Here is a 27870-nt window from a genome sequence, read left to right as displayed (position 1 = left end):
AAGGGAATCAATTCCTATGGCTATTCCAATTGTGAGTGCTTACAATGAATATAAGATTGATTCCTTGCCTTCAGGTAACTAAACATCTGATAAAATGCTGCTGCTTTTAGCACATCGGAAACAAGCATTTTTTCATTATATTTGTAATAACATGTATGTTAGCAGTATAGCAATATAAGCAAGCTTTCATTGGTTGCATATGTTTTCTCTTTAATTTGTGCCTTTACAAGGTATCTTATGCGTATGAATAACACTTGCCTGCGAATGAGCCCCACTGAAGTCATTTGCACTTAATTTTGAGTATATCTGTATAGGATTACACTGGGAGGGGAGAAGCTCATGTTCTTAGAAAACTGAGCACATAGTGCTGTCCTGGTTTTTGTCTTGGCTTCCTCACTTGGCACTAATCTAAGAGAGTATATTTGGCATTGCTCTGAGAGATCTGTTGCTTGCAGCTCCTTCCGACAGGTTTTGACAGTGGCTATACAAAAACAAGTATGCAATTGCAACATGATATCCCAGAACTGGTTCACAGGGCTCTAATATAGAGCTTATATATACTTATATTATATACTTATATTATCTGGCAAGGTTTATCAGATTTCCATATATTTGAGAACAGAATGCATCCCAAATTAGGTAGTATTTGAACAGAGTTTGTTTCAGAAACTGGAAATTGACTAAAAGTTTGCAGGCCCACCAATATTTTTCTTTCTTAAACCATTTATTTACAGTATACTCAGAAATATTTAGTACATCACAATGCAAATATAGGAGTTCACCAATGTTTTGATACCCAAAGCGGTCTATATCATTAAAACAATGCATGCAAAAGCTAAACTAAAATGGTCACAGTGGCATTACAACCTTTATCATTCATCAAAATATATTTTAGTTTTGGCTTCCTACTGCGTGTTACAGACCCAACAAAATGCTATGTCAGGGATAGGGAGCTGCTTTTGTCAGGCCACATTTGTCAGAAGGGTGGGGCCACCCACCTTTCAGTCACCTGAAGTTATGATTCCAAGCCATGCTCTCCTGATTGCGTTTTTGCAGCAAGGCTGACATCTGGCATTGCTTAAATTTGTCAGTGAATTATTATTATTACTATAAAATGATTGACACACCACTTAATGCCCGGTTGGCAAGTGCAATTACTTTTGGCAATAGTTGGATCTACTCAGGAATACAAACGCCTGGTGAGAAGGAACAATCAGGAGCACACACTGAGCTTTATGTTCCTGGTTCTTCATTGGCACCCAAAACTATACGAGTCCCACATCTGATTGGTGTGAATGAAAATGGCCTCACTGGCCAAATTAGGCAGCCTTGGGTGCTTAATTGGACCTGCAGATTCCCTACCAGCATGGTTAGTGTTGGGTAGGAAAAAAATACTTTTCATTGCTGTTTCCAAAGGGCTTACAGCTGGAAAAAAAATAGGAAAGACAAATGTGAAAAGACCAGATTCTTACATTTGGATGGCATGCAGCCTGAAGAGAATTGTGCAATCAACTATCATATTACCTTTTTCCTTTCTAGTAATCCCTCTAAGCATCAAAAAAAAAGGAATCTGAAGATAATAAATTGATCATTAAAAGAAGCAACACTACCACATATTCCTTCCTGAATTGTCTGCAATATCATACCAGGCTGACAGAAGAAACACATGCTACATTTTAAGCTAGTATTTTACATACATTTGTAATAAGATGAATGATAAGGTCTAGACTAGAGAGTTATTTTAAAAATGTGATAATATATTTTTAAAAATATTTTTTAATTACTAAACTTGATACTCCTATAGGGGTTGGATCTTGACCTCTAAACGCCACTTTCCCTACCCAACAAGATTGGTGAGAATGTTGGTTCATCATGGGCTACTGCAGTGGTAATAAACAAATAGGCCTGCCAGTTCAATTGCTGGAGATTAATGTATGCATTATGAGATAAATGGCAATTTTGCACCCATTATTTCAGAAAACTTGATTTTGATGGAGATTAAAAAAACATTGTTAAGTCCTTTTTGGTTCCTTGATAGAAGATTTTGTATCCTTTTTTATGCAAACACATTCCCTGAAAAGCCATAATGTTTCATCTCTTATTTTAATAGAATGGGTCAATGTTGCCAATGATCTCCTGACAAAATGTAACATAGATCTGCACGTTAGCAATCTCTCTGACTGTGGAGCTAAAGTGTTTATTCATCTTTATGAATCGATATTGGGAGAGACAGTGCCAGGTAAGAATGCATGCCTCCTACTTGGTTTACTAGGGTAATGTTTTTCCCCTGTTGTCTATGTATATTTGAAATAAATAGTAATGCTGTGAGATTTGGATTTAATTAGGCATCATATGTTCTATATCCAAGAGCTTTTAATAACAATGTGAAATATATACGAATACACACACACACACACACATGTAACGAAACACAAATGGAAACTGCTTTAAACTTCTTTTTAACAACATTGGCACAAGAAAGCACTGAACGATTATACACAATCCACTGTTATATAGATTTCTGCCAACTGACTCATGGGGTCTGTGCAGACTTGCTCTCAGATTACATGAAAAGCAGCTTATACCGTATACCGTTCTGTGAAATAATAGCATGATGCACTCCTATTATTTTATAGATGTCATAGTCACACCTCTTTGCCCTGAAGATGATGCCCATAATGTGCAGGCAGTGATAGATTCTTTGGCTTTGGACTACTTGCAGATCAGCTTATCGCATATAACTGGTGGGTACCTATCATTTGTGATTTAGTTGAGATTCCTGCATTGCAGGGAGTTGGACTAGATGACCCTCAGAGGCCCTTCCAACTCTACCATTCTATGATTGCTATTGAAAAAAAATAAATAATAAAAAATTATATGTACTTTTATGGTTGGTGCAAGCAATAATTATGCTGGATGTATGTAAGTCTGACAGTGCAATATTTATTTATTTCATTAAGTTCATTAACCTTTATGAATTCACTTAATTATAAACAAAAGTTCAAAGTGGTTTACAAAAAGATAAAATTTCCTAAAATTTCCTAAAATTTAAAGTACTAAAGCAAATTAAGATCACCTCAGCTATCTAAGCATCTGGATAGGCTTTTCTAAACAATAATGCTTTTAGCAGGCGCCAAAAAGAATAGAGTCATACTTCAGGTTACAGACGCTTCAGGTTGTGTTTTTTTGGGTTACGGACTGCCGAAACCAGGAAGTACCTGAATGGGTTACTTCTGGGTTTCGGCAGTTGCGCATACGCCTAAGTGCTAGATTACGCATGCGCAGAAGCACTGAATCACAACCTGCACATGCGCAGATATGGGTTGCAAACGTGTTTCCTGCATGGATCACATTCACAACCCGAGTGTCCACTGTACAGTGAAGGCAACCTGCTCAATCTCAATAAGCAGGGAGTTCTGAAGTTTAGGCGCTGCCAAACTAAATGATCAAGTTTTTACAGATGCGGAAGGGGTATTACGTGGCACTTGTAGTAGTACCAATTCTGCTGATCAAAGGGTTCAAGTAGGCACCTGTGGGGTAAAGTGATCTTGTAGGTAAACTGGTCTCAAGTTGATACGGGCTTGATAAGATAAGTTGGCTTATGTTGATAAGATACTAAGAGTAACACCTTGATATGATACATATATCCCCATTGCCTCCTGAACCTGCGGTATATAAAGAACTGCAGTCCAGGTTCCTGAGGAACTCCATGTGACTTGGTTTGGGAACCAACAGAGCATATTGTGGGCAAGGGAAGAAGAGATGGGGGGGTGCTTCTGCAATAACTCGGTAGGATATAACCCTGTCTACTTAGGGAGCAATATTTAGTCTCTGTATGAACTTGGCAATTTCCTCCTCCCACATTTTTAATCAATGTTTTCACTTACTGGAAATGTGTGACCTGGGCTGCAATCCTAAACACACTAGGGAGTGTGTCTCTGTGCTTCTGCGTAAAAGCGCACAGGGGATCATGCTGCTCAATGAAGCACCTTTTCCCAGTAAGACAAATTGATAGGGCATTCCTAAAATCTAGGAAGTATATCCGACTTACTGAAAGATTTAGGACCTAAATCTTTCATTAGTTAAAACACATTCAGAGGGCAGTATCCCATGAAGGAACTCTGTTAGCACAAGGATTTTGTTAGTGCATGAAAGACATTTGGGACACAATACCAGTTGCATTTCTTTCTGACTGATTCTTCCCTATATCAGCAGTTATCTAAAGAGGAAATGTCACTGCTTTGGATACTGGGTTTGTTCATGGATCTCTATGGTTAGCACCGTGAGGAGGGTCAAGCCCCCACCAAGGCATACAAAAATACTTATGTCAGAAACAGGTTATCCCTCTCCTAGCAAAACAATTGCACCTTGTTGGGGAGATGGAGCTTACAAGAATTCTTGGCATGCAGGATTGTGCCCCAAGTGTTCTAATGCAACTCATTAAACAAAGCCACAGAGTTGACATTCCCTGCTGCTACCCTTTCCTTCGATTTTAGAACTGTGACTCAGAGATGAGATTACTTGAAACCTGTTGTGAGTTTCCTTTCCAACACTATGCTCCATGGAGCAGCCTCAGATGCTTTCCAAGGGCTTCCAAATTTTTTTAAAAGGCATTCCGAGGGATTTGGAATGAGAAAGGAAAACATCCTCTGCATGATTTTCTCTCACCGTGAATTTCCCTTTACTTCATCTAATCGTAATGAGCAGAGAGAACAATCCACAACACGGCTCGCTTTATGCCGACTGTTGCATTAGGCTAACAACAACAACAACAACAACAACAATTATAATTTATTATTTATACCCCGCCCATCTGGCTGAGTTTCCCCAGCCACTCTGGGTGGCTTCCAATTGAGTGTTAAAAACAATACAGCATCAACTATTAAAAGCTTCCCTAAACAGGGCTGCCTTCAGATGTCTTTTAAAGAGAAGATAGCCGCTTATTTCCTTCACATCTGAAGGGAGGGCGTTCCACAGGGTGGGTGCCACTACCGAGAAGGCCCTCTGTCTGGTTCCCTGTAACCTCACTTCTTGCAATGAGGGAACCGCCAGAAGGCCCTCAGCGCTGGATCTCAGTGTTCAGGCTGAACGATGGGGGTGGAGATGCACGACTTTGAGCCATTTGCATGGAGCCCAGCCCATTCTCCCGGTTGTGAAAGGCATACACTACCCATGTCCTCCCCTCCCCCCGCATTCTCTGCCAATCTATTAACACTGATTTTTCTCAAGGGGAGAACATTGTGAGAGGAAATAAGGAGTCCATCAGAAATCTCTTGGAAATATTTGATGGCTTGCTCGAGTACCTGACAGAAGAAATCAGTGAGACGGCTTCTCAGAATGGCGGTGAGAGAAGGGGCATAATCAATGGCATGTGCTTCCTCTGCGCAGATAGCGTATTCTGTTTATTTGTATGTAGTAATATCACTTTGCACCTAGAGGGATATTCTTAAAAAGAGAGAGCACTTTCAATGCCTTGCTTAGCATCAGTATGTTGGCATAAAGTGAAAGGACTTGCAGTGCCTCTCAGTCACTGTCAGGCTGTAATTACAAAAACAAAAAAATAAGAGCATAGGAAATAATAGAAATTGAAAGAAAAAGCTTATTATTAGTTATTAAATTCATATACCGCCCTGTACCCAGAGGTCTCAGGGTGATTCACAGAACAAAATCAAAATATAAAACCACAAAATATGGAGTAAAACAATGCTAAATTTCTTAGCAAGTAGTTTTTATTTAACAATATTGGTTGCAAAGCAATCAAGCCTGTCAGATTTAAAGCTCAAAGTGGCTGGTACTGGACGAAACTGGGTTTTTACAACAGTGCCAGCACACCTTACATAAACAGACAGTGCATCATATAAGCTTCTGTGCCAGAATAAATATTTTGCTGCGTTAGTCATACGCTGACCGATATGCCACTGCAGATGTGTGGGCTGAGGAGGGGATTGATATTGTTACCCTTGCTCATAATAGTTTTGTTTATGAACAGAAGATCTTAACCAGAGGGCTGAAGATGAAGTCCAGACTACCGGTCTTGAAGAGGAAGAAGGTGGTGTTCATGATGTGGCAGTTCCCTCCCTGACACTTCCGTCTGCCTCGGGGTAAGGCAGGTTCATAGTTCCCTCAGCTTCCCAAGTCTTTACTAGGTTGCAAAGTGTGCAACATGTTAGTACCACTGTTCCCTGCTTCGATAGGTGAGGCAGTGGTGCAGCTAGGTAATTTTAGACTATGGCCTTTTGATGACCATGGGCACCGCTTTAGTTGTGAAGCATACAGTTAACACCTCTCTTCTTCTCGCTCCCCACCATTGCTTGCTCCACAACTGCTTCTGCATTTCTGATATGTTAGTGTTTCTCAACCTGTGGGTCCCCAGATGTTGTTGGACTACAACTCCCATCATCCCTGACCACTGGTCATGCTGGCTAGGAATGATGGGAGTTGTAGTCCAACAACATCTGGGGACCCACAGGTTGAGAAACACTGAGAGCCTCTGCAAGCTGATGGAATGCACTGAACTCAACGTTTCTGCTTGGCGTCTCAGAGAGGATATTGCTGCAGGTTTCTTCCTCCACCGCAATGCCATGACATGACATTGGCTCTGCAGCCAACGCACTGGTGCAACCGATTGCCAGATGCTGTCCCCGTTCCCAGTTGCGTAGAATGGTTAAACGTAGTTGTCACCTGGGAAAACGCGTTTTCTCCAGTTAATGTGGTGTCATAGCCGCCTTCAGTTGATAAACATGTAGCAGTGATCCTTGGCGTTGGAAGTGTGCGCCTCTCAGCTAGAAGCACCACCTTGTGGCCAAGTCAAGTAAACAAATTTACTTCCTTGCATTCTGTTTAGGTCTTCTCGCTCGTCAGAGATAGACGTTCCATCATACGAGGTGGATGGTTCGGAATCTACAAGTGAGCTCATTAAGCTTGGCGACACTGCTTATTTGTTTTCTCTAAGAAATGAAGGTGAGTTCAAGCAACACACAAGAGCAGCCAAATCTGAGTAACTGAATGTCTGCCGTGTGGAGACCACTTTAAATAGTTTCTTCCCTGTGCAGGCACTTTCCCCGCAAACAAAAACTGTTGGTATGCAGCAGCTTGCTACAGGGAATTGGCAGTTTCTCTCCCCACATTCACAAATTACTTGAGATGAACAGGCATGAGACAAACAATTATGAAATCTATGGTTTGTTGTAATATATTCTAGCGCAGTAGTAAAAAACCAGAAGAGTCACAAGGTCAGTCATTCCCACCAGCAGATGGAATAAATTGTAACCCTTTAACTACAAACACAAATGAAAAATTCAGATTGCATTTTTTTTGTAGATCCTGGTGTCAATTGGAAGTTGGTACTCAAGGATCAAAATAGTGTAAGAGGTTGAACGAAGTTTGAGATCCCCACCAATTCTGCTTATTAGCATACAATTGAAACCAGCATCTTAATGGCCTGAAACGTGAAGCTGAGAGATGTAATTCATTTGAGTAGTCTATATAACTCCACAAGTAACTAATACTTGAAATCAACACATTTGGCAGATTATAAATAAAAACACCCATCTCTGCTGCAGATAGTATTAGCAGAAATATGGGGTATAATGTTTATGTCAGATTCATGCAACAATATGCCGAGTCACAAAGTTATGTGGGGAAACCAGTGGTCCCTTTTGGCCCCTCTTTTGTGGGAAGATCATATCTTAATCATCATTTACGGAAATACTACTACTTGCTGACTTGGAATTATTGTAAATTCCTGACTTCCAGAGTTCATTGCTGGGTTTGGACTCATCCAGGACTTATTTACACACTACCGTCTACATTTCTCTGTCAATTTCTCTCTCTGGGTTCTTGGATATTTTATGATTAAATAGAACGAGCTGGTTGATAAAAATGGTAACTTGCTGGGGTGTTAGTCAGATTTCACACTGAGTGGTTGATTGCCGTATTTTTCGCTCTATAGGACGCACCTGACCATAGGACGCACCTTGTTTTAGAGGGGGAGAACGTGAAAAAAAATTCTCCCCCCTTCCATTTCTCCTGCCGCTTCGCTGAAGGGGCGCTGCGCAGAGAGGGGAAGAATTTTTTTCCCTTGTTCTCCCCCTCTAAAACAAGGTGCGTTCAGTGCTTTCAAGGTGCGTTCAGTCACCTTCAGTGAAGGCAACCCGAAGTCTTGCTCTCCTGGCTTCAGCAAAAGGAACCTGAAGCCTGCGGAGCGCAGCGGGAACTCGCACTGCGCTCCGAAGGCTTCAGGCGGCTATCCCTGAAGCCTAGAGAGCGAGAGGGGTCAGTGCGCACCAACCCCTCTCGCTCTCCAGGCTTCAGCAAAAGCAACGCGAAGCCTCCGGAGTGTGGAGGGAGTGCTCCCTCCGCACTTCGGAGGCTTCACGTTGCTATCGCTGAAGCCAAGGAGCCTGCATTCACTCCATAGGACACACACACATTTCCCCTTAATTTTTGGAGGGGGGAAAGTGCATCCCGTAGAGCAAAAAATATGGTAAATTACTAACTTACTAAAGATTTTTAGTTGTTGGATCTGAATTTAAACCCATCAGTTTTGAACATTTACACTGGCTTTTGCATGTACCCCAAACCTTAGCATGCATATTTTCGAGATATTGTTCAGGACCACAATACCACAAGGAACACCTCTTCCCAGATGAACTGACCTGGACCCTGCAATCATGATCTGAGGCTGTTATTGGTGTGCCTCTTCTGCGAGAGGTCTGGAGGGCAGCAACACGAGAATGGGGTGTTTCTGCGGTGTCTCCCCGCTTGTTAAATGTTCTCCCAAGGGAGGCTCGCCTGGTGCCTTCCTTACATATATTCAGGCTCCATGCAAAAGCATTCCTCTTCTCCCAGGCCTTTGGCTAATTAAACAGTCTATGACCTTTAAAACTGGGGGAGATATTGTTTTGCTTTATTATTATGGTATGTATCTTTGTGGTTTTTATATTGAAAACCGCCCTGTAATCTTTGGATGGAGAGCAGTGTACAGTGGTACCTCGGGTTAAAGACTTAATTCGTTCCGGAGGTCCGTTCTTAACCTGAAACGGTTCTTAACCTGAAGCACCACTTTAGCTAATGGGGCTTCCCGCTGCTGCTGCTGCTGCCGCACCACAACTATGCAGTTTCTGTTCTCATCCTGAGGTAAAATTCTTAACCCAAGGTACTATTTCTGGGTTAGCGGAGTCTGTAACCTGAAGCATCTGTAACCTGAAGCGTATGTAACCCGAGGTACCACTGTAGAAATTAAATTAAATAAATGTTTAAGAGTACTTACAATATGGTAACTTTCAGGATCACTCACTGGGTTGAACCCAAAAAGTGCCAGGGGAGCTGTCATACTATGGGGCTTACCTGGCTCCTCCTTCCTATTCCTGCTCTCAGCATCCACACATATATCCCAAGCTGCTCCTGAGGGTTAAAAGACCTTATGAAATGCAATGGGATGAAGCGCTGGGGGCTGCAGCACGGTGGAATTGGCAGGATTTGCTATGTGCAGGATTCCTTGCACAAGGTGCCAACCTAATATTTTATTCTCTTTTTCTGCTCCCTGTTACAGCAATAGTCTGTTTGGATAATACATCTCCTTTGTAATTAGCAGTGAAATAGTCAAACACAAATGTTTGACTCGTGCGCTCCTTCTGCACGTAGTCACCTCCAAATGCTGCCCTTCAAATTTCAATTTCTTACAGAGTTACCTGCAGAAAGAGACATCTCGAAGGAGATTACAAAACCTGAAGATCTTGTGGCTTTTGGGGGACCATCTAGTGGCAGAAGAGCTCAAGGTGAGTGTATACCAAATGTCAGGGAACTGACATCGGAGCCAGAGGCGGAGGCAAGGCTCCCAAGTGATGCTGGAGAGGGACCCAGCAGGGAGAGAGGCAGCTCATCAGCTGGGGAAGGAAATCAGCGTAACACCAGGGATAAAGGGGGGCAGATGGGGGAATCGGCGAGAGGGCTCCAGGACTCCGCGCCGGAGACCAGCGAGGAGAGCACGGGTCCTCCGCTACCCACACCCTCCCTGCGCAGAAGACTTCCGCGCAGGGAGAGTAGGAGGAGACTTGGCGTCAAACAGCTTTTATGCTGGAAGAGGTTTAAGAAACGCCCACTGACAGATTCTGCTAGCGACTGAAACAGCCATGAAGTGGAGGGCTGTCCAGACAGAAAAGGTTTAACCAGCCAACCTAGCCAGGAGTGGCGGCAACTTACGCACGAGTAACCCCAATCATTATTACACCAAAGAACCTCAGAAATATATATTTAAAATATATTACTGGCCTTTTATTTTAATCAAGTAAGGGTTCCCTTTCTTTTACCACCTGGGTTTGATCTTTCTTTGGTGATCTGGTGGGGGAAAGAGAACTGGCTTAAGTTTGTTACTATGTTTCATCTTACCTGTGCATCTTAGGTAAAGGTAAAGGTACCCCTGCCCATACGGGCCAGTCGTGTCCGACTCTAGGGTTGTGCGCCCATCTCACTTAAGAGGCCGGGAGCCAGCGCTGTCCGGAGACACTTCCGGGTCACGTGGCCAGCGTGACAACGCTGCTCTGGCGAGCCAGCACCAGCGCAGCACACGGAAACGCCGTTACCTTCCCGCTATAAAGCAAGTATTTATCTACTTGCACTTAGGGGTGCTTTCGAGCTGCTAGGTGGGCAGGAGCTGGGACAGAGCAACGGGAGCTCACCCCATCACGGGGATTCGAACCACCGACCATGCGATTGGCAAGCCCTAGGCGCTGAGGTTTTACCCACAGCGCCACCCGCATCCCACATGTTTCATCTTACCTGTGCATCTTATTCAGTTAAATAAAGCCATGTGTGTGAAAAGTCTGGATGGGCCAAGTTGATAGGACCTGTGGGGGAAATATCCTAAGCAGTTCTATGAAATCCCATAAAGCACTTGCTTCCAGCATTGGGCCCAAAATTTCTAAAGGAAACTTCCCAGCGGAGTGATTAATTATAATGATTATATGCCCCCCTTTTTTTAAAAGTACATGGACTGAACCTCTAAACTGCTTGTCTTTCCTAAGGAACAGCCATATCTGCTTTGTCGTCTAAGGAGCAGCTGTGTTCTAATGCAAAAAAGCTTGGGGAACCAATCCGCCCAGCTATTCCTTTGCAGCCACCATTCCAGCCTTCCGCATCCAGGCCCTCTTACCTAACTGAAAGAGGCGCTGGGAGTTCAGACAGACGTTCGCCGCCGGCGGCTAAACCTTGCAGACTTGCGTCCTCTGATGTAAGTGCTGAAGCTTCCTTTGTTTCTATTAGTATTGTCAGCCTTTGTAGAAATGCATTGCCTTGGGATCCTTAATTTGAACTGCTTCCAGGATAACACTGCTAGGCCTTCCTGTGTGCAGGAAGCTCAATATGTACCGTATTTTTCGCTCTATAAGACACACTTTTTCCCTCCTAAAAAGTAAGGGGGAATGTGTGTGCGTCTTATGGAGCGAATGCAGGCTGCGCAACTATCGCTGAAGCCAGAAGAGCAAGAGGGATCACTGCACACCGATCCCTCTTGCTCTTCTGGCTTCAGGGATAGCCACGCAAAGCCTCTTGAGTGCAGCGGGAGCGCTCCTCCCTCTTCACTCAAGAGGCTTTGCGTTGCTTTTGCGAAGCCTCTTCAGGGCAACGGGGGAACGCTCCCCCTGCCCTGAAGAGGCTTGGTGCGGCTATCCCAGAAGCCAGAACAACAAGAGGGATTGCTGCTTTCATTGCGCAGCGATCCCTCTTGCTGTTCTGGCTTCTGGGATTCAAAAATTTTTTTTTCTTGTTTTCCTCCCTCCTCCAAAAGCTAGGTGCATCTTATGGTCTGGTGTGTCTTATAGAGCAAAAAATATGGTGTGTTTCGCTTTCAGAACAAAGGTGGAAGAGTGTATTTCTGACTGAGTTACAGTACGCTGTCTAAGCGTGTTAAACCACTACCACGCCTGCTGATTTAAGATAAAACCAATATATAAGAATCATGATAGAGTCCCAAATGCTGTGTTTGAAACTCCCATTGTTCTAGACACATTTTGCAACAGGGAATTTCATTAGCACATGCAGTTTCTGAGCACTGGGCGCAGTACTGCACCTAAGATTTTCAGATTAAAACTGCAGAGAAGAAGGAAAGGAGGACCTTTTTCTGCCTCCCCACTTCCAGCTACTCTCTGAAGACTGAAGAAGAGACCCTCTTAAGAATATTAGGGGGGGCAGAGGAAAGACTAGACCATGTGAAAAATGAACATAAGATTTTAGCTGCAGTTCATTCATTTTCAGCTTTGTATTCTTGTTATAAAAAAACACACCTAGACATTCCATTGTTGGGCCCACAACCTAGGTTTAAGGTGCCATTTGGCTCCTAGCTTTAATATCTCAGTTTCTAACACTGCCCAAATGGTGTGGGAAGAGGCACATCTTCATAGAGAGTTCCTCTTAAAGCAATAGGTCATTTAGGGGATATAGAAGATATTGAACAGGACATCAAAAGGCAATGATTAATCTACTAGCAGTACCAAGGAATGAGATGACTAGTAAATGGAAGTAAGCCAAAGCCTTTCTAATTGAACAAGGAGAATCAGAGGTGTTCTCTGTATGTTGAAGCAAACTCAGTTGGTGTCATATCTGGATGGAAGAGAAGGGATGAATAAGGTGAATAACCTGTTAGGAGAATTGGCAATTACCGTATTTTTTGCTCTATAGGACTCACTTTTTCCCTCCTAAAAAGTAAGGGGGAATGTGTGTGCGTCTTATGGAGCGAATGCAGGCTGCACAGCTATCCCAGAAGCCAGAACAGCAAGAGGGATTGCTGCTTTCACTGCGCAGCGATCCCTCTTGCTGTTCTGGCTTCTGGGATTCAGAATACTTTTTTTCTTGTTTTCCTCCTCCAAAAACTAGGGGCGTCTTGTGGTCTGGTGCGTCTTATAGAGCGAAAAATACGGTATTTCACTTACTTTTGGAGTGTGTGTGTCGGTCATAATATACCGTTGATGCTATTAGCTATTTAGATGAGAAATGACAAGGCCTACACCAAATGCAAAGAAATTTTAATGTGGTGTTAATACATCTGGTTATTTTTACGGTTTGGATAATATTTTATGCACAAACAGTGACCATTTTGCAGGCGTTTGATTGGCATGCGACTGTTGACGCGCACGATGACCTGGAATGCAACCCTCATGCAAACAGGGAGTCGCTCGTATATGCATTAAAAACAAACAAACAAGCAAACGCCGCACAAAATTTGCATGTCCCACTTTTTTTAACAGCCTGCAGAGCCCCTTGGGGAAGAGTCTGGAACTCTCTCAAGTGACATCCTTTCTTTATCCACAATCACTTCCGGTAAGAACATTCCTTGAGTTATTGAAAAGTGTAATCTTGATATCTCTTCTACTACTCTTAATTAAAGCTACTGACATAGGGAGAAACAGACTTTTGAAAAGTGCTTGTAAAAGCGGCTACTTGTGGATCTTTCTTTCTTTCTTTTTAATGCACTCTGAAAATGTTCTCATTTTCCAGGGAACATCACTGTATGCTTATGTTCAGTTTCATTTTTCACTTTCCCAAGGATACCTTGGGTAGTGAAGTTTTTATAATGGTATGGCGAATTCTGTTAGAAACTCACTTCCCTCAAAGAGCTCTGCATTATCCCAAAGAGACTTTTCAGCAAACCAGAAGCTGGTCCCACTGAACTCAGTGTCTGTACTTTCTTTGGCAGATTATATAGGATTGCATTGTAAACCAGTACAGTGGAACCTCGGGTTGTGGACGTAATCCGTGACGGAGGCACATCCGCAACCCGCAGCGTTCGTAACCTGCAGCGCCCCGTCTGCACATGTGCATGACGCGATTTGGCGCTTCTGCACATGTGCAAGCAGTGAAACTCGGAAGTAACCTTTTCTGGTACTTCCGGGTTTCCTGTGGTCCACAACCTGAAAACACGTAACCCGAAGCCGAGATACCACTGTACTGATGTTGCTGCAACTCCCATCATCCCTGGTCATTGGCTGAGGCTGATGGAAACTGGAGTCCAGCATTGGGAGGGCAACATGTTGGTACACTTTATCACTTTAACACACAGTTTGAGTGCACCATTAACAAAGGCACCAATTCTTGTTGGACAGAACATTTGCTTACCTTTCACCTTTAAGCCTTTCTTTTCCCTGCTCACCTTCTTGGGTAATTACATCACTGAACTAACATTAGCAAAAAAAAATTGCTGAACAGAAACCATTCTAGAAAATGTGATTAACCATCCTGTGATAGGCACAGCCCAAGAAAACAAATTGACCCCCCACCACGCTTCTTATTTGGAGGTTTGTGTTATGTTTACAAGTTAAACTTATTGTTGACAATGATTCGTGCAGAAAAATCTATAGAAGTCTTCACGTGGAGGTAGTTTTACAAGTTACTAGTCCCTGTGTTAGGGACGTGGATGGTGCTATGGTCTAAACCACAGAGCCTAGGGCTTGCTGATCAGAAGGTCAGTAGTTCGAATCCCCATGACGGGGTGAGCTCCCGTTGCTCGGTCCCTGCTCCTGCCAACCTAGCAGTTCGAAAGCACATCAAAGTGCAAGTAGATAAAGAGGTATCGATGTGGTGGGAAGTTAAATGGCGTTTCCGTGCACTGCTCTGGTTTGCCAGAAGTGGCTTAGTCATGCTGGCCACATGACCCAGAAGCTGTACACCAGCTCCCTCGGCCAATAAAGCGAAGTAAGCGCCGCAACCCCAGAGTCGTTCACGACTGGACCTAATGGTCGGGGGTCCCTTTACCTTTACCTAGTCACTGTGTTATCCTGTTTGCATATGCTGTGACAAGTGTGTTTAGTTTTTTGGGACTTGGGTTTGTCTCTAGTTGTGTTTATAAAGAAGTGAATTATGTAAACTAATTTCTTGTGGCTTCTGCTGTTGGCTCTTCCAGCTGTAGATAATGAACCTGCATCTGAAACTGGTATGAATGAAGAAGCTGATGAGCCAGTGCTAGAAGACACCATAGATGTTGCAGGAAAGGTAGCTGTTAATTCATACCCTGTTGGGTGTAGATACATGTTTATATAGGGACACAGGTGGCGCTGTGGTCTAAACCTCTGAGCCTCTTGGGTTTGCCAATCAGAAAATTGGTAGTTTGAATTCCCACGGCAGGGTAAGCTCCCATTGCTCTCTCCCAGTTTCTGCCAACCTAGCAGTTCGAAAGCACACCAGTGCAAGTAGATAAATAGGTACCACTGCGGCAGGAAGGTAAACGGCATTTCTGTGTGCTCTGGCTTCTGTCACCGTGTTCTGTTGCGCCAGAAGCGGTTTAGTCTTGCTGGCCACATGACCCGGAAAGCTATCTTTGGACAAACACCAGGTCCCCTGGCCTGAAAGTGAGATGAACGCTGCAACATCATAGTCGCCTTTGACTGGACTTAACCATCCAGGAGTTCTTTATCTTTTACCTTACATGTTTATAGTATTTGAATTATAGTACAGTGGTACCCCGCAAGACGAACGCCTCGCGAGACGAAAAACTCGCAAAACGAAAGGTTTTTTCGTTTTTGAGTTGCCTCGCAAGACGAATTTCCCTATGGGCTTGCTTCGCAAAACGAAGCTTGCCCCGGGGACAGCGGGTCTTCTCTTTTGAAGCAAGGGGCGGCGGGGAGAAGCGATCTTCTCCCCGCAGCCCCAGGTCCGGGGACAGCGGGAAGCGCTTCCCGCTGCCCCCGGACCTCTTTTGAAGCAAGGGGCTGCGGGGAGATCGCTTCTCCCCACCGCCCCTTGCTTCAAAAGAGGTCCGGGGACAGCGGGAAGCGCTTCCCGCTGTCCCCGGACCTCTTTTGAAGCAAGGGGCTGCGGGGAGATCGCTTCTCCCCACCTGCCCCCACCGCCCAGCTTCGGAACGCTGCTCCGAAGCGGGGCGGGGGGGCGGGAACACCTGCCCCAGCCGCCCCGCTTCGGAACGCTGCTCTGAAGCGGGGCGGGGGGCGGGAACACCTGCCCCCACCGCCTGGCTTCGGAACGCTGCTCCGAAGCGGGGCGGGGGGCGGGAACACCTGCCCCAGCCGCCCCGCTTCGGAACGCTGCTCTGAAGCGGGGCGGGGGGGCGGGAACACCTGCCCCAGCCGCCCCGCTTCGGAACGCTGCTCCGAAGCGGGGCGGGGGGCGGGAACACCTGCCCCAGCCGCCCCGCTTCGGAACGCTGCTGCGAAGCGGGGGGGGGCGGGAACACCTTCTGAAGGCGGGCGGGGGGCGAAAGTCTTTGTCCCCCCTGCCTGCCTTCCCAGGGGCTTTTAAATCGCCCCGGACAGTGGAGAAGTCCTCCGCTGTCCCGGGCGATTTTAAAATGCCGCCCGCCAGCATTTTAAGATCGCCCGGACAGCGGAGAAGTCCTCCGCTGTCCCGGGGTTTTTTAAAATGCTGGGGGTGGGAAGAAAAGCCCTTGTCCCCCCCCCCAGCCTTCAGAAGAGGTCCGGGGACAGACTGTCCCCGGACCTGGTCTGAAGGCGGTTTCCCTAGGAACGCATTAATTGATTTTCAATGCATTCCTATGGGAAACCGTGCATCGCAAGACGAAAAACTCGCAAGACGAAGAGACTTGCGGAACAAATTAATTTCGTCTTGCGAGGCACCACTGTACATTGGTACCTCTGGTTGCAAACGGGATCCGTTCCGGAGCCCCGTTCGCAACCTGAAAGGAACGCAACCTGCGCGTGCGCAGGTCGCGATTTGCCGCGCTTCTGCACATGCGCGAGTGGCGAAACCCAGAAGTAACCCTTTCTGGTACTTCCGGGTCACCACGGCATGCAACCTGAAAAGACGTAACCGTTCAAACGTAACAAGAGGTATGACTGTATTTGAACAGTGTGATGCAGCAGCAAAAAAAGCTAACACTATACTAGGTTGCATCAACAGAAGCACAGTGTCCACATCAAGGGAAGTAATAGTACCACTCTTTTGTGCCTTGGTCAGACCACACCTGGAATACTGTGTCCAGTTCTGGGTACCACAATTTAAAAAGGATGTTGACAAGCTGGAACTTGTGCAGAGGAGGGCGACAAAGATTATAAAGGGTCAGGAAACTCAGCCTTATGAGGAGCAGTTGAAGGAGTTGGGTATGTTTAGCCTGGAAAAGAGGAGACTGAGAGGATAGCCAATTAAATTCTTTGCCCGAGGTACCACTGTAAATGAACATCATTCTTTGAAGGACTGCTAATGCCATAATATTACCAGCAATTCCATTTGGCAGCCCCTCAGTATATGGTGTGGTACTCACTGCTCAGTTTTAACACCAGGCATTCTCTTTAATTTATTCTTGACTTCTTCAGTGAGAGCTTTTTCCCCCTCCCTCTCATCTAAAAGGAAAGGAATGAGAATGTTCCATACACACCAGCTCCTTGCTTTGAGAAGGACAGATTGCCACAGTTTGCAACAAAGCAAAGCACAAGACCAAAACAAAGGAATCTGCTTCCTGGGAAAAGGTATGCACTTCCTAGATCGTCTGAGATCCTAAAGGTTTTCTTGCATTGTTTAAGACAGAGGTGGGGAACTACCAAGATTATTAAGTATGAGGTAGTGAGAGAGAAAAGGAGGGTATTTGAAGTGCTGATGATCTGGCTCTGTTCCACGTAGGTTCTCTCCAAGGGGAATGTAGTCCTCAACCAAAAAAAAGGTTATTTCCTCCTGTCTTAAAACCTCAATATTTGCCTCTTCCTCCCAAACCAGCAATGTTATCAGCAGCATAAGGTGATACATGCTAATAACAGTTGTCATATTCTTCATTTATTTCCTCAAAAGCCCATTCATCCAACCTGGGCACTGATTCTTGCAATGCAAGTTTTTCCGCCCTCATCAGAGGGAATAGCATGTCACATATGTAGCTAAATATTTAGGGAGGCCGGTGTGAACCCTGGGGCCCATGTATGAACTCTCATTGTATCGCTGCCAAGAGGAACTCCTGGGAATGCTGTCCGAGTGCTGATGAAATGAGGTCTTGGATAGAAAAAGCAACATTCATTTTCAGCCTGTTGACCCCATGTGGTTTCTCAGCCAGAAAGAACGCTCCATCACAGACTCGCTTGCAGAGGAAGCATCTTCACACCAAACGGCAAAGGAAAAGATGTCTGAACAGGAGCTGAAGGAGATGTCGGACAAACTGTCCCGCCGGATGAACGAACTAGAAGGAGTAAGTAAGCCCCATCTATTCTTGACAGCACCTTCTCCCAATATAGTGCAGCTCTCCTGTTGTCAACAACTTGTGAGAAAACCTAGTTAAAGGGGTGGGATGAATTTGAAATCCTTTAGTAGCCCCTGGTATCCAAGGACCAGATGGGAAACCATTTGGTGTCCACCCTGGGCTTTACTAAAGGTAAAGGGACCCCTGACCATTAGGTCCAGTCGTGGGCGACTCTAGGGTTGCGGCGCTCATCTCGCTTTATTGGCCAAGGGAGCCAGCGTACAGCTTCCGGGTCATGTGGCCAGCATGACTAAGCCACTTCTGGCGAACCAGAGCAGCGCACGGAAACGCCGTTTACCTTCCCGCCGGAGCGGTACTTACTTGCACTTTGACGTGCTTTTGAACTGCTAGGTTGGCAGGAGCTGGGACTTAGCAACGGGAGCTCACCCCATCGTGGGGATTCGAACCGCTGACTTTCTGATCAGCAAGTCCTAGGCTCTGTGGTTTAACCCACAGCGCCACCCGCGTCCCCGGGCTTTACTAAACATTCTAATAAAATCAATATATGTAGCATGTTAGGTGAATTACTCCTTCCTTGTATTGACTTCTTCCAAAGAGAGACAGTCCAGTATTAAAACTGCTACCCAAAATAATGAGAAGTTTAAGGACATAAGAGCCTGCTGGATCAGGCCAGAGGTCCCCCTAGTCCAGCATCCTGTTCTCGCAATGGCCACCCAGATGCTTGCAGAAAACTCTCCCGCAGTACTCGGAAGCATTCCTGCCTGCATTTTGTAGTAGTAAGTACTGTAGCGGCACAGTCCGTTCTGCCACCTTGTGATTCTGCCAACCATTCTGCCGCATGCATAGACCAGGCTGCATTAAATTCAAGCAAGTTACCGCAAGGTGTCAACCTTGGTTTTGGTAGTAAATATGACACTATCCATATATTTGAGGCCGGAGTTTTCAGACGGATGTTTTGAACGCCCTCCCATCAGATGTCAAGGAAATAACCACCTGACTTTTAGGAGACACCTGAAGGCAGCCCTGTTTAGGGAAGCTTTTAATGTTGGATGTTTCGTCGTGTTTTTAACATTCTGTTGGGAGCCGCCCAGAGTGGCTGGGGAAACCCAGCCAGATGGGCGGGGTATAAATAATAAATAATAAATTATTATTATTATTGGAATGCATTTTTGATGGGGGGAATCTCTTTAAATGACAGATGTTAAAGCATGCTCTGGGCGAGCAAAGCAAGGAGGAGGAGGAAGAGTCATCAGCCGATGAAGATAATCTTTCTCAGCACAGCGATAGCATCATGGATTACCGCCAAAGGAAACCGGAATCGGGTAACAGTTCAGAGTGTTAAGTTTGACAACATCCTGGTGACCTGCCCCTTTCTTTGCCAGGTGATGTGCGCACTTTGTGGTGGGTTATACTGCCCTCTTCTGGTGAAAGACAGAGGATGCAGATGGCCACAAGAGGGGCAGCATAACCCACCAATGCTGTGTGTCCCAACACCTTAAAGAAACGCCCTCCAGGCGAAAACCAGCTGTTCCTTCTGCATGTGCATTTGGACTTCCTTCAATAAATTGCAAGCCTGCTGCTGAGCCTTGATTGGCAAAGTGTGGATCCAAGGCCTAAAGTGAAAGGAAGGAATGTTATATTGGAATATGAGGCAGTAGAGTATTTGGTCCCAGAGAGTCCCACTGGCAACTGAAGGGCATTCACCGTAAAGAGCTGTCACTCCTCTGTGGCTCAGCTGGCTCACGATGTTAATATAAACCATGGCTTAACATAGGCTTGCCATACGTCAGGAAAATCCCTGACATGCCCTGGTTTTTGGGTGTAAAAATGACATTGAATGGAATTTTGCCGAATTGGCAAAATGTCAGGGAAAACCCAGATGTATGGCTACGCAATAGAAAAAGCAGCAGAAACAGCTCTGGAAGCTTAAAATCACAATTTTTGTGAGTTTTTCCTAAAAAGCTTAACAATTTTGGTGGGTTTCTAAAAAAAAAAAAATCTCAACAGCTTTGCAGGTGTCACGAATTTTACTTTTTGAAATATGGCAACCCTAGCTCAACACAAATTCACAACTGTGTGGCTCCCTGAGGAAGTACAGCTGCTTTGACCCTCCTTCAGCTGTGCTGAATTGCTACAAGCTAAACCATGGGTAGGCAAACTAAGGCCCAGGGGCCAGATCCAGCCCAATCGCCTTCTAAATCCGGCCCGTGGACAGTCCAGGAATCAGTGTGTTTTTACATGAGTAGAATGTGTGCTTTAATTTAAAATGCATCTCTGGATTATTTGTGGGGCATAGGAATTTGTTCATTTATTCCCCCCCCCCCAAAAAAATATAGTCCGGTCTGAGAGACAGTGGACCGGCCCCCTGCTGAAAAAGTTTGCTGACCCCTGAGCTAAACTATCCTTTGGCTTAGCATGCTGTCCAAACCCAGGGACATGGTTTGCTTTGTTCCAATGAACAAACCTCATTTCACAGCTCATGGTTTGTCTGGTGCAAGACAAACCATGAGCCTGGGTTCAGACAACAGGCTAAGCAAAGCCCTGGCTTAGCTTGCAGCAGCAGGACCAAAGGAGGAGCAAAGCGGGAGTTAGCTTTTCTCTGCACTAAGCCAATTTGGCTTCACGTTACATGCGAACCGAATAAGAGCGTGTCTGCAAGCGCCTCTCGTTTCTGCTGCTGCTACTAGAAAGGCTCAGAGCTGGTTTCTTTTGCAGGTGTGCTACGTTTCGGAAGGGCACCCAGCAGACGGCGGTCACTTTCTGCTTCACCCCCTCCGTCAAGCCACCACCTAACCCCTGAATCGGGTGGTGCACTTTGGAAAGATGTACGAGGGCCAATGGGAAGAATGCGCGACCGTGTGCAAAAGGAAAAAGACCAGAGGAAGTTAAGAGCAAAGGTAAGGGCAGCAGGATTGCAAGATGCAGCCTTCTGGGTGAACGGCCAATAGCCTCAATAGGCATATCCAACACTGAAGAGCCTTCCCAAGTCTCTGGCACTAGGAATACAGATGGTTTATCTGCTTGCTCAAAGGGGAGGTTGTAAGGTTTTCTTTTTAAAAAAGGGGGGTGGGAAGCATGCCCAGAGATCTGTTGTCTGCTTCAACATCCACCCTGTGAATTTGCTAGAGTTGTGATGTGACACAGACACCCTGGAAAACAAGAGGCATTCAATTCTGTTTTGGATTTGTTATGCGGCTTGAGCAAAGTGCTTTGGCACTTATAATCAGCTTTCTAGCCTGTACTTAAGCAGCCAAGTAATAAAACAGCTTAAATAATTCTTCAGCTTTTATTTCTCTGATGTGCTGACTTCTGATGCTTTCCCTTATCAAATACCCTCTTCTAAACTGCGTCAGAGTTTGACTGGCTGTTAATCTTTGCCGCCATGTTTCTGGATTGTTTGGCTTTCTAATTTATTGAAAAGGATCTTATGCCCAGATTAGCATTGCAAGACCCAGCCCAGTACAGGCAAAGGTTTGTTTGGTTCAGGCCTTAGCAAAATTCCTTCTCACATCTGATGCTTTGGGGGGCAGGGGGTCCAGTGGTCTGCAGCCTCCTGGTGCTGTTAGCTGTTAAGTAACTAGCTCTTTGAAATGTTCATGTGTGCCAGCTTGGTATTTTTTAATATATACGAATTGGCAACGCCATATGCCTTAACATTCCCAATATTAGCTGCAGGAAACATAGCTCTCAGTTTGTGGGGAGACACATTCAGTTTCATTGTGTCAATTGCTTTGTTTTTATGGGTTGTACCCAGTGCTCCATACCTGTAATTCTGCTGGGATTATAAGACTCGCCCTTCCTTTACCACCCCACAGTCTACTCCAGGGGGTTCCCCCAACCCCCGTGGAGCTGATTTTGAAGGTGTGCAGGGGGAGGAAGGGGAACCTCAGATGCACACACACAAGTCCATTGGGCCAACAGAACTGCAGTGCCGGATATATTTTTGCTGACACGTAACGATACAAGCACCATCCTGCAAGCCTAAGCCTCTACCTCGTGGCTGTTCTCTGCACTGGTGGTATTGGGCTTAATGGGTGTGAGTCATACAGGGGCCATACCCTTTTAAAGGGACGCGGGTGGTGCTGTGGGTTAAACCACAGAGCCTAGGACTTGCCGATCAGAAGGTCGGCGGTTCGAATCCCCGTGATGGGGTAAGCTCCCGTTGTTCGGTCCCTGCTCCTGCCAACCTAGCAGTTTGAAAGCACATCAAAGTGCGAGTAGATAAATAGGTACCGCTCCGGCGAGAAGGTAAACACCATTTCCGTGCGCTGCTCTGGTTCGCCAGAAGTGGCTTAGTCATGCTGGCCACATGACCCAGAAGCTGTAGGCCGGCTCCCTTGGCCTATAGAGCGAGATGAGCGCCGCAACCCCAGAGTTGGCTGCGACTGGACCTAATGGCCAGGGGTCCCTTTACCTTTACTTTTTTAAAGCTCTACGTGGTTTGGGACTTGGGTACCCTGCATTCCTCTGCCTATGCATTAAAGCTAACCTTTTTTGGGCCTCCTCTCAGTGCCCCAGCCTTCTGAGAGGAGAGTTGCAGCAACTGGAGAGAGCTGCCCTGCCTTAGCTGTGCTGCGTTTTCCTTGGGGAGGCTCGTCTGGCAGCTGTGTTTTGGGGCCGGTCTATTTTCCCAGGCCTTGAAAAAACCCAGACCTTTTATTCTTCTGTGAAGCTTTTATACCTTTTATGTTTGGATTCTGCTTTGGTATGTTGACTTGCTGTTTTTATATAGTTTAATTGATGTTTAGCTGCCCTGGGAGTAGAAATGTGGAATAGTGGCATAGAATGTTTTGCTAAATCGACACACTTGTTGTGGACATTGACCAGGCTTTGTTTTTTGCCTTCCAGCTCTTGACCAAAGCCTACGAGGATGAATTAAGAGCTTACGAGGCTCGTGAGAGATTCGAACTGGCAGAGCTGAAAGCCAAGGCCAAGGAAATTGTAAGGGGGAGCAGAATAGAATGAAGGAGTTGGGGGTGGTGTCTCTCTCTTGCACTGGTCTCTGAATTCTGGGATGTGAGGGTGGATTTCCTCTCTTTCAAGGTGCATAGAAATGCTCCTCTTCCTTGCTCAGAATCCATTTGCCCTACAGGAAGAATTTGGCCCAGTCCGCGTAAATCTCCTTACAAGTAGCCAGTGGCTATTTTTGGAAATGCTTGCCTTTCAGTAACTTGTTCTTCGTGTCTGTCTGCATCTAGGAACAAAAGTACAAGGAGAAATTATTTAAAGAACCTCCAAGAGCCTCGCAAGCAGCAAAGATTTATTCTAGAAAAAATGGTCCTCGGAATCCCAAACTCAGCCAGTGGATTTCAAGAGGAGGGTTTGCAAAGCCAAAGAAAGCAGCTCCAAGTAAGAACTACAGAGAGCTCCTTAGTAGAACGCTTGGCACCTTTTGAAAGCGTCGGCTGAAGGCCAAGAATACTGGCTTCTTGCCTTATGACCTCCATATGTCTAGACTTGTGTAAGGGAAGCAAATTCATGTACCAGTTTCTAACCAAGGGCACACAGCTCATCCCAACCCTTTCCCAAAAGCCATCAGAGAAGCCAAGGCTTCCACCACCACACTCCTCTCTGCTCCGGGAGCTCTTCTGAGTTCAGTGTAGTCACTGGCAAGGGTTTGTTGCTTTAAAATTAAGCGCCCAAGCAACATATGCCAGCCGTGCTTATACAACTTGATGTTCTTCCGAAAGATACTGAAAGCATCTGTGCCAATATGGGCAAACCTGTTTTTCTCTGCTCCACACCTGTAGCTGACTAGGAAAACAAAGGCTGCAATTGTGGTGGTCGCCACAAGAACGCTGGGAGAGGATGCTGTCAAAGAAAAGAGCACACTCCATAAATTGCATGCTCACTTTTCACCTTGCATGTTCTCCATTTGCGGTGAAAAGCCACAGTCCAAGCGACTCCAGCTTTGTTGGTCAAGTGTGACACCTGCAATAAGTGCGCAGCTCCCTATTTTGAGGTATTGCATGCAGCAATATGGTATTTGAGAGACTAATTGCACATTACATGCACGTGTCTAACAGAATCTGACAGCTTTTTCTTTTTCTTTTTAAGGGAAAAATAGATTTGAGACAAAGCACAGACATGGCAATGTGAGCCTGGGCTTAATTTTTCCAGTGCCCACCATTTTTCTGTGCAGAGTTTGTTTCTTGCTGCAGCAAAGTAGCTAGTGGCGTTATAATGCATGGAACATAATAGCTTGGTCCTACCCACACTTTGGGGCAGTGATTTTTCTTTTTTCCTTTTTAAAATGTGTGAGAATTTAACAATGCCCTCCATACATATTTATTCTCCAGGGGCATAGACCTGCAACATCTTCCTTAGACAAGATGCTGACAGCTTGAGGACTGGGACCTCAGGCTATGCCGCCCTGCCCTTGTCTTCCAGAGCTGGGTGGCTGACACCTGCCTTTCTCTCTCTTGCAGTGAAGGTCAAGGAGAATGACCTCTTGCCTCTGCTCTTGGAGGATTTCCCCCACTTACACATTTCCCGCCCTGTCATGAACAAGATGTGGCACCAGCAGCTGGCACAGATAGACCACCTGAAGTCAACTGGCAGTAAAAACAAATTCAAACTGCAGAGTGAAGTGAGTTACTCTGCTCAGGCCAGGGAGGGTCACGGTCTTTTAAAGATCAGGTGGGGCCGTGTGTACCAGCCATATTAGGCTCCAATCCTATGCATGCCTTCCAGAGGGGTGGGAAAAGGATTGCTTTTGAGTAAATGTACATAAGATGGCATTGCAAAATGTGCTGATCGGTAACCAAGTCTTCTGCTTGGTTTTTCTTCGCTGCAGGACTGATAAGGTTGTAAAGGGGGGGGGGAGGGACTTTTCCGGATTACGCCTGAGCAGATTCTTTCCACAAGGAGCTAGTTCTGATGAGATGAGGAGTTTGGGGCATAAAAGAGATGGGAAGCAAAGAGGGAACCGGACCACGCAGCTAGGTACCTTTGTGGCAGAGCTCAACTAACTCCTGCTGTGGCAAGAGATGAGAGAGGGTGGCTGGAGGAAAGCAGAAGGGGATTTTAGAGCGGCATGCGCCTTTCCTCTTGGAAGCGGATCGGCTTTCAGTGTGACTGCCTTCCTGCTTGCAGAGGGAGACAGAGCATACAGAAAGAGTTTCTGAGAGAAAAAAAGGAGGAAGGGCACTTTTTAAAAAAGTGTTACATGAGTTCATTATAGTATGCAGAAGATTGACATGTGCAAAACCAATATTAATCAGGTTTCTTTACTTTCCCCCACTTTTAGGCACTAGAAACATTGAAAAGGCATGAACTGCTTGTTGACCTCATTAAGAAAGAGCAGGCTCATAACAGGAGACTGGTATGTTCAGGGATCTTGCAGGAGGTGGGGCTGGTTAGGGCACCAGCTTGGGACCCCAGTTTTTTTTCTTTGGTGGGGGGACGGACTACTGCACTTGGTTTGGTAGGTTGTGAGTTATTTTCTCAAAGCAATGCTTTCAAGTTGGGCAAGCCAGGTCCTCAGACACCCCTAATTCTACTGGGTGAAGCATACTGCCACACCCTCATCTAGTTTCGGGATTTACCAATTGCTCAGCAGGACATGGTGCTCGATAGTCCTGCAGCAAATGGGAGTGAAAAACTGGACAGCCGAATTTCTGAAAAACGGCCTTCCCTCCTAAACGCTTTTGTCCAGCTATAGTTCCTCTAGATGAAGATCAAGAAGGGAATTCTTCTTTTCTGGTCGCTGCACCTGTTTCAGAAAATAGTTAATACCTTCTCTCTTCTCCTTAGGGAAACTTGAATTGTGTTTCTCGGTTTTTGTCTTTAGCAAGAGTTGAAGCAACACATTAATCGGCAGAAATGTGCCCAGAACAAAATGAAGGAGAGACGACAGCAAATTGTCCGAGCCAAAAAGTACTACCAGGATTACAGAGTTCAGCTGCGGGCAAAGATGATGAGAGCCAGAACACGCGAGGAACGTGTAAGTTGAGGGGAACCTGCGCCGCAGGAAGGGGCACTCCTGCTCTTCCTCCCAGAAAAGTCCAGCTGAGATTCTAAGGACTGTATTGAGACTGCAGGCCAGCTTCCATGTTTTCCAACATACTCTGATCGCAGCTGCATAGCTTCTCCTTCTCCATGGGCAGCTCTCCCACCACTCTGGTAACTTAGGAATGTCTTCTTCATACGAGTAGGCTGCCATCATATGGATATTTCTTGCACTAGGTGTGCTGGTGCTGTTGGGGTTGTGACACCAGTTTGCAAGGTACCACACAATCTAGCTTACCCATTCCTTAGCAGGGTGAGATGAGGCTGCCCACTGGAGATCAGCTTTGTGATGGTGATAACACAGAGATATTTCCTTTGTAATCTCCTTTGAGATTAAGAGCTAGGGGGAAACTTGTCAAGAACGTAAAATGAATTGTGACTTTGTTAACTTTAGTTCCTACACTACTTTGAGCATCTCAAAGGTGCCTTTTAGGAACACGCAAATGCACTTTCACATAATGAACTATGTAATCACCAAGTCTTATTTAATCAGCTAAAAAAATTATTACTTGACACGTCGTAGCTACTGATCCATGGCCAAGGAAGCAAACCGACTTGCGCGCCTGTTGCAAAGCAGGTTACGTTCCCTCGGAAATAATAGGTTTAAGCGCGACTAGCTTTCTTCACTTGGTCACCTGGGCTGAGGTTTTATTGAACGGAGCTGTTCTTATGTGTGCGGGTGCCATGTTTTGTTTGGCAGATATTTAAAAACCTGTTTGAAGAAGGCTTGGAAATTCAGAAGCAGAGACTGCATGAGCTGAGATCGTATGCCAAGGACAAGCGAGCTGAGCAGAAGAGAGAACATCAGGCTGAGCTAGAGGCCATGGAGTGCTACTATAAGGACCAGGTAGGCTTGCTTCTTCCTTACAACACAAGGATAAACTAATGTTCTCTTCACCTAATTAATTTGTTTTTCTTGCGCTCTGCTTAGTTTTCAATGCTGGCAGAAGCTGTTTCTGAAGAACGTCGAGAAATCCAAACCAGAGAGAAAGCACAGGCAACAGTAAGTCTTATTGCTCTAAACTTTCTGTCTTGTTGATCAACCACTGGACCAGTGTTTCCCAAACTCGTCCAGCTGCAGTTGGACTACATCTCCCATCATCCCTAGCTAGCAGGACCAGTGGTCAGGGATGATGGGAATTGTAGTCCAACACCCCCCCCCCAAACCACTGGACTCCGAAGTTTGGGAAACCTTGTACTAGACTTAATCCTAATTTTCTCTTTCAGACATTAAACAAAGTGAAACGTGAGCTGAGATCAAAGATGGAGAAGGAGATTAAAGAACTGCAGGACATGATCACACGTGATGATGATGATTCATTCTTCCGAGAACTGGAAGCTGATCGCCTAAAAACCAGACTCCTAGTGGCTTCCTTTCAATATAGCAAAAACTACCAGTTCCTTTAAGTGTTGGAATGCCTCTTATTTCTGGCAAATATGCTTTTTATATTTAAAAATGATACTGGGCGGTACGCAACCTGAAGTATGAAGTTAGTAGCTTGTTTTGCTGCCCAGAATCCATAGACTGTTACAGTGTCATGGAAATATTGAACTGATCTTTTCAAAATGATTTTTTTAAAAACAAGACTTTTTCAATAAAGGTTACCTTCTCAACCGTCAAAACTAAGCCAGTGAAGCTTTCTTTCAGGTGCATCTGAATATTAATCTTATTAATCTTATTGCTTAAGTATAGCTAACTGATGGTGCATTTAAAT

The 27870-nt window shown here is 45.4% G+C and overlaps 1 protein-coding gene across 1 annotated transcript; it reads left to right on the top strand.

Moving 5' to 3' along the window:
* Position 1: 1 nt before the first annotated feature.
* CEP95 (centrosomal protein 95) lies at positions 2 to 27778 on the top strand. The gene is made up of 22 exons (XM_081181607.1): positions 2 to 74; positions 2111 to 2239; positions 2637 to 2744; positions 5230 to 5343; positions 5990 to 6101; positions 6845 to 6960; positions 9687 to 9785; positions 11031 to 11230; positions 13242 to 13314; positions 14894 to 14982; positions 17311 to 17429; positions 17998 to 18133; positions 19344 to 19467; positions 20861 to 21042; positions 22994 to 23086; positions 23344 to 23494; positions 24574 to 24734; positions 25395 to 25469; positions 25938 to 26090; positions 26856 to 27002; positions 27087 to 27158; positions 27383 to 27778. The coding sequence occupies exons 1-22, from the start codon at positions 17 to 19 to the stop codon at positions 27560 to 27562; spliced, it is 2691 nt and encodes an 896-aa protein (XP_081037733.1). The 5' UTR covers positions 2 to 16; the 3' UTR covers positions 27563 to 27778.
* The last annotated feature ends 92 nt before the right edge of the window (positions 27779 to 27870 follow it).

The sequence above is a fragment of the Podarcis bocagei genome, assembly GCF_964188305.1.
Source record: "Podarcis bocagei genome assembly, chromosome: 2".
NCBI lineage: Eukaryota > Metazoa > Chordata > Lepidosauria > Squamata > Lacertidae > Podarcis > Podarcis bocagei.
Note: the sequence above shows the minus strand (reverse complement) of the source record. Positions and strands in the feature narration are given on the sequence as shown.

Excerpts from the sequence above, each read along its gene's own strand:
- CEP95 (XM_081181607.1), top strand. The coding sequence starts at position 17 with ATGGCTATTCCAATTGTGAGTGCTTACAATGAATATAAGATTGATTCC. Across the intron at positions 2,745-5,229 it reads CAGCTTATCGCATATAACTG|GGGAGAACATTGTGAGAGGA; the intron begins GTGGGTACCTAT and ends ATTTTTCTCAAG. Across the intron at positions 26,091-26,855 it reads CCAGAACACGCGAGGAACGT|ATATTTAAAAACCTGTTTGA; the intron begins GTAAGTTGAGGG and ends TTTGTTTGGCAG.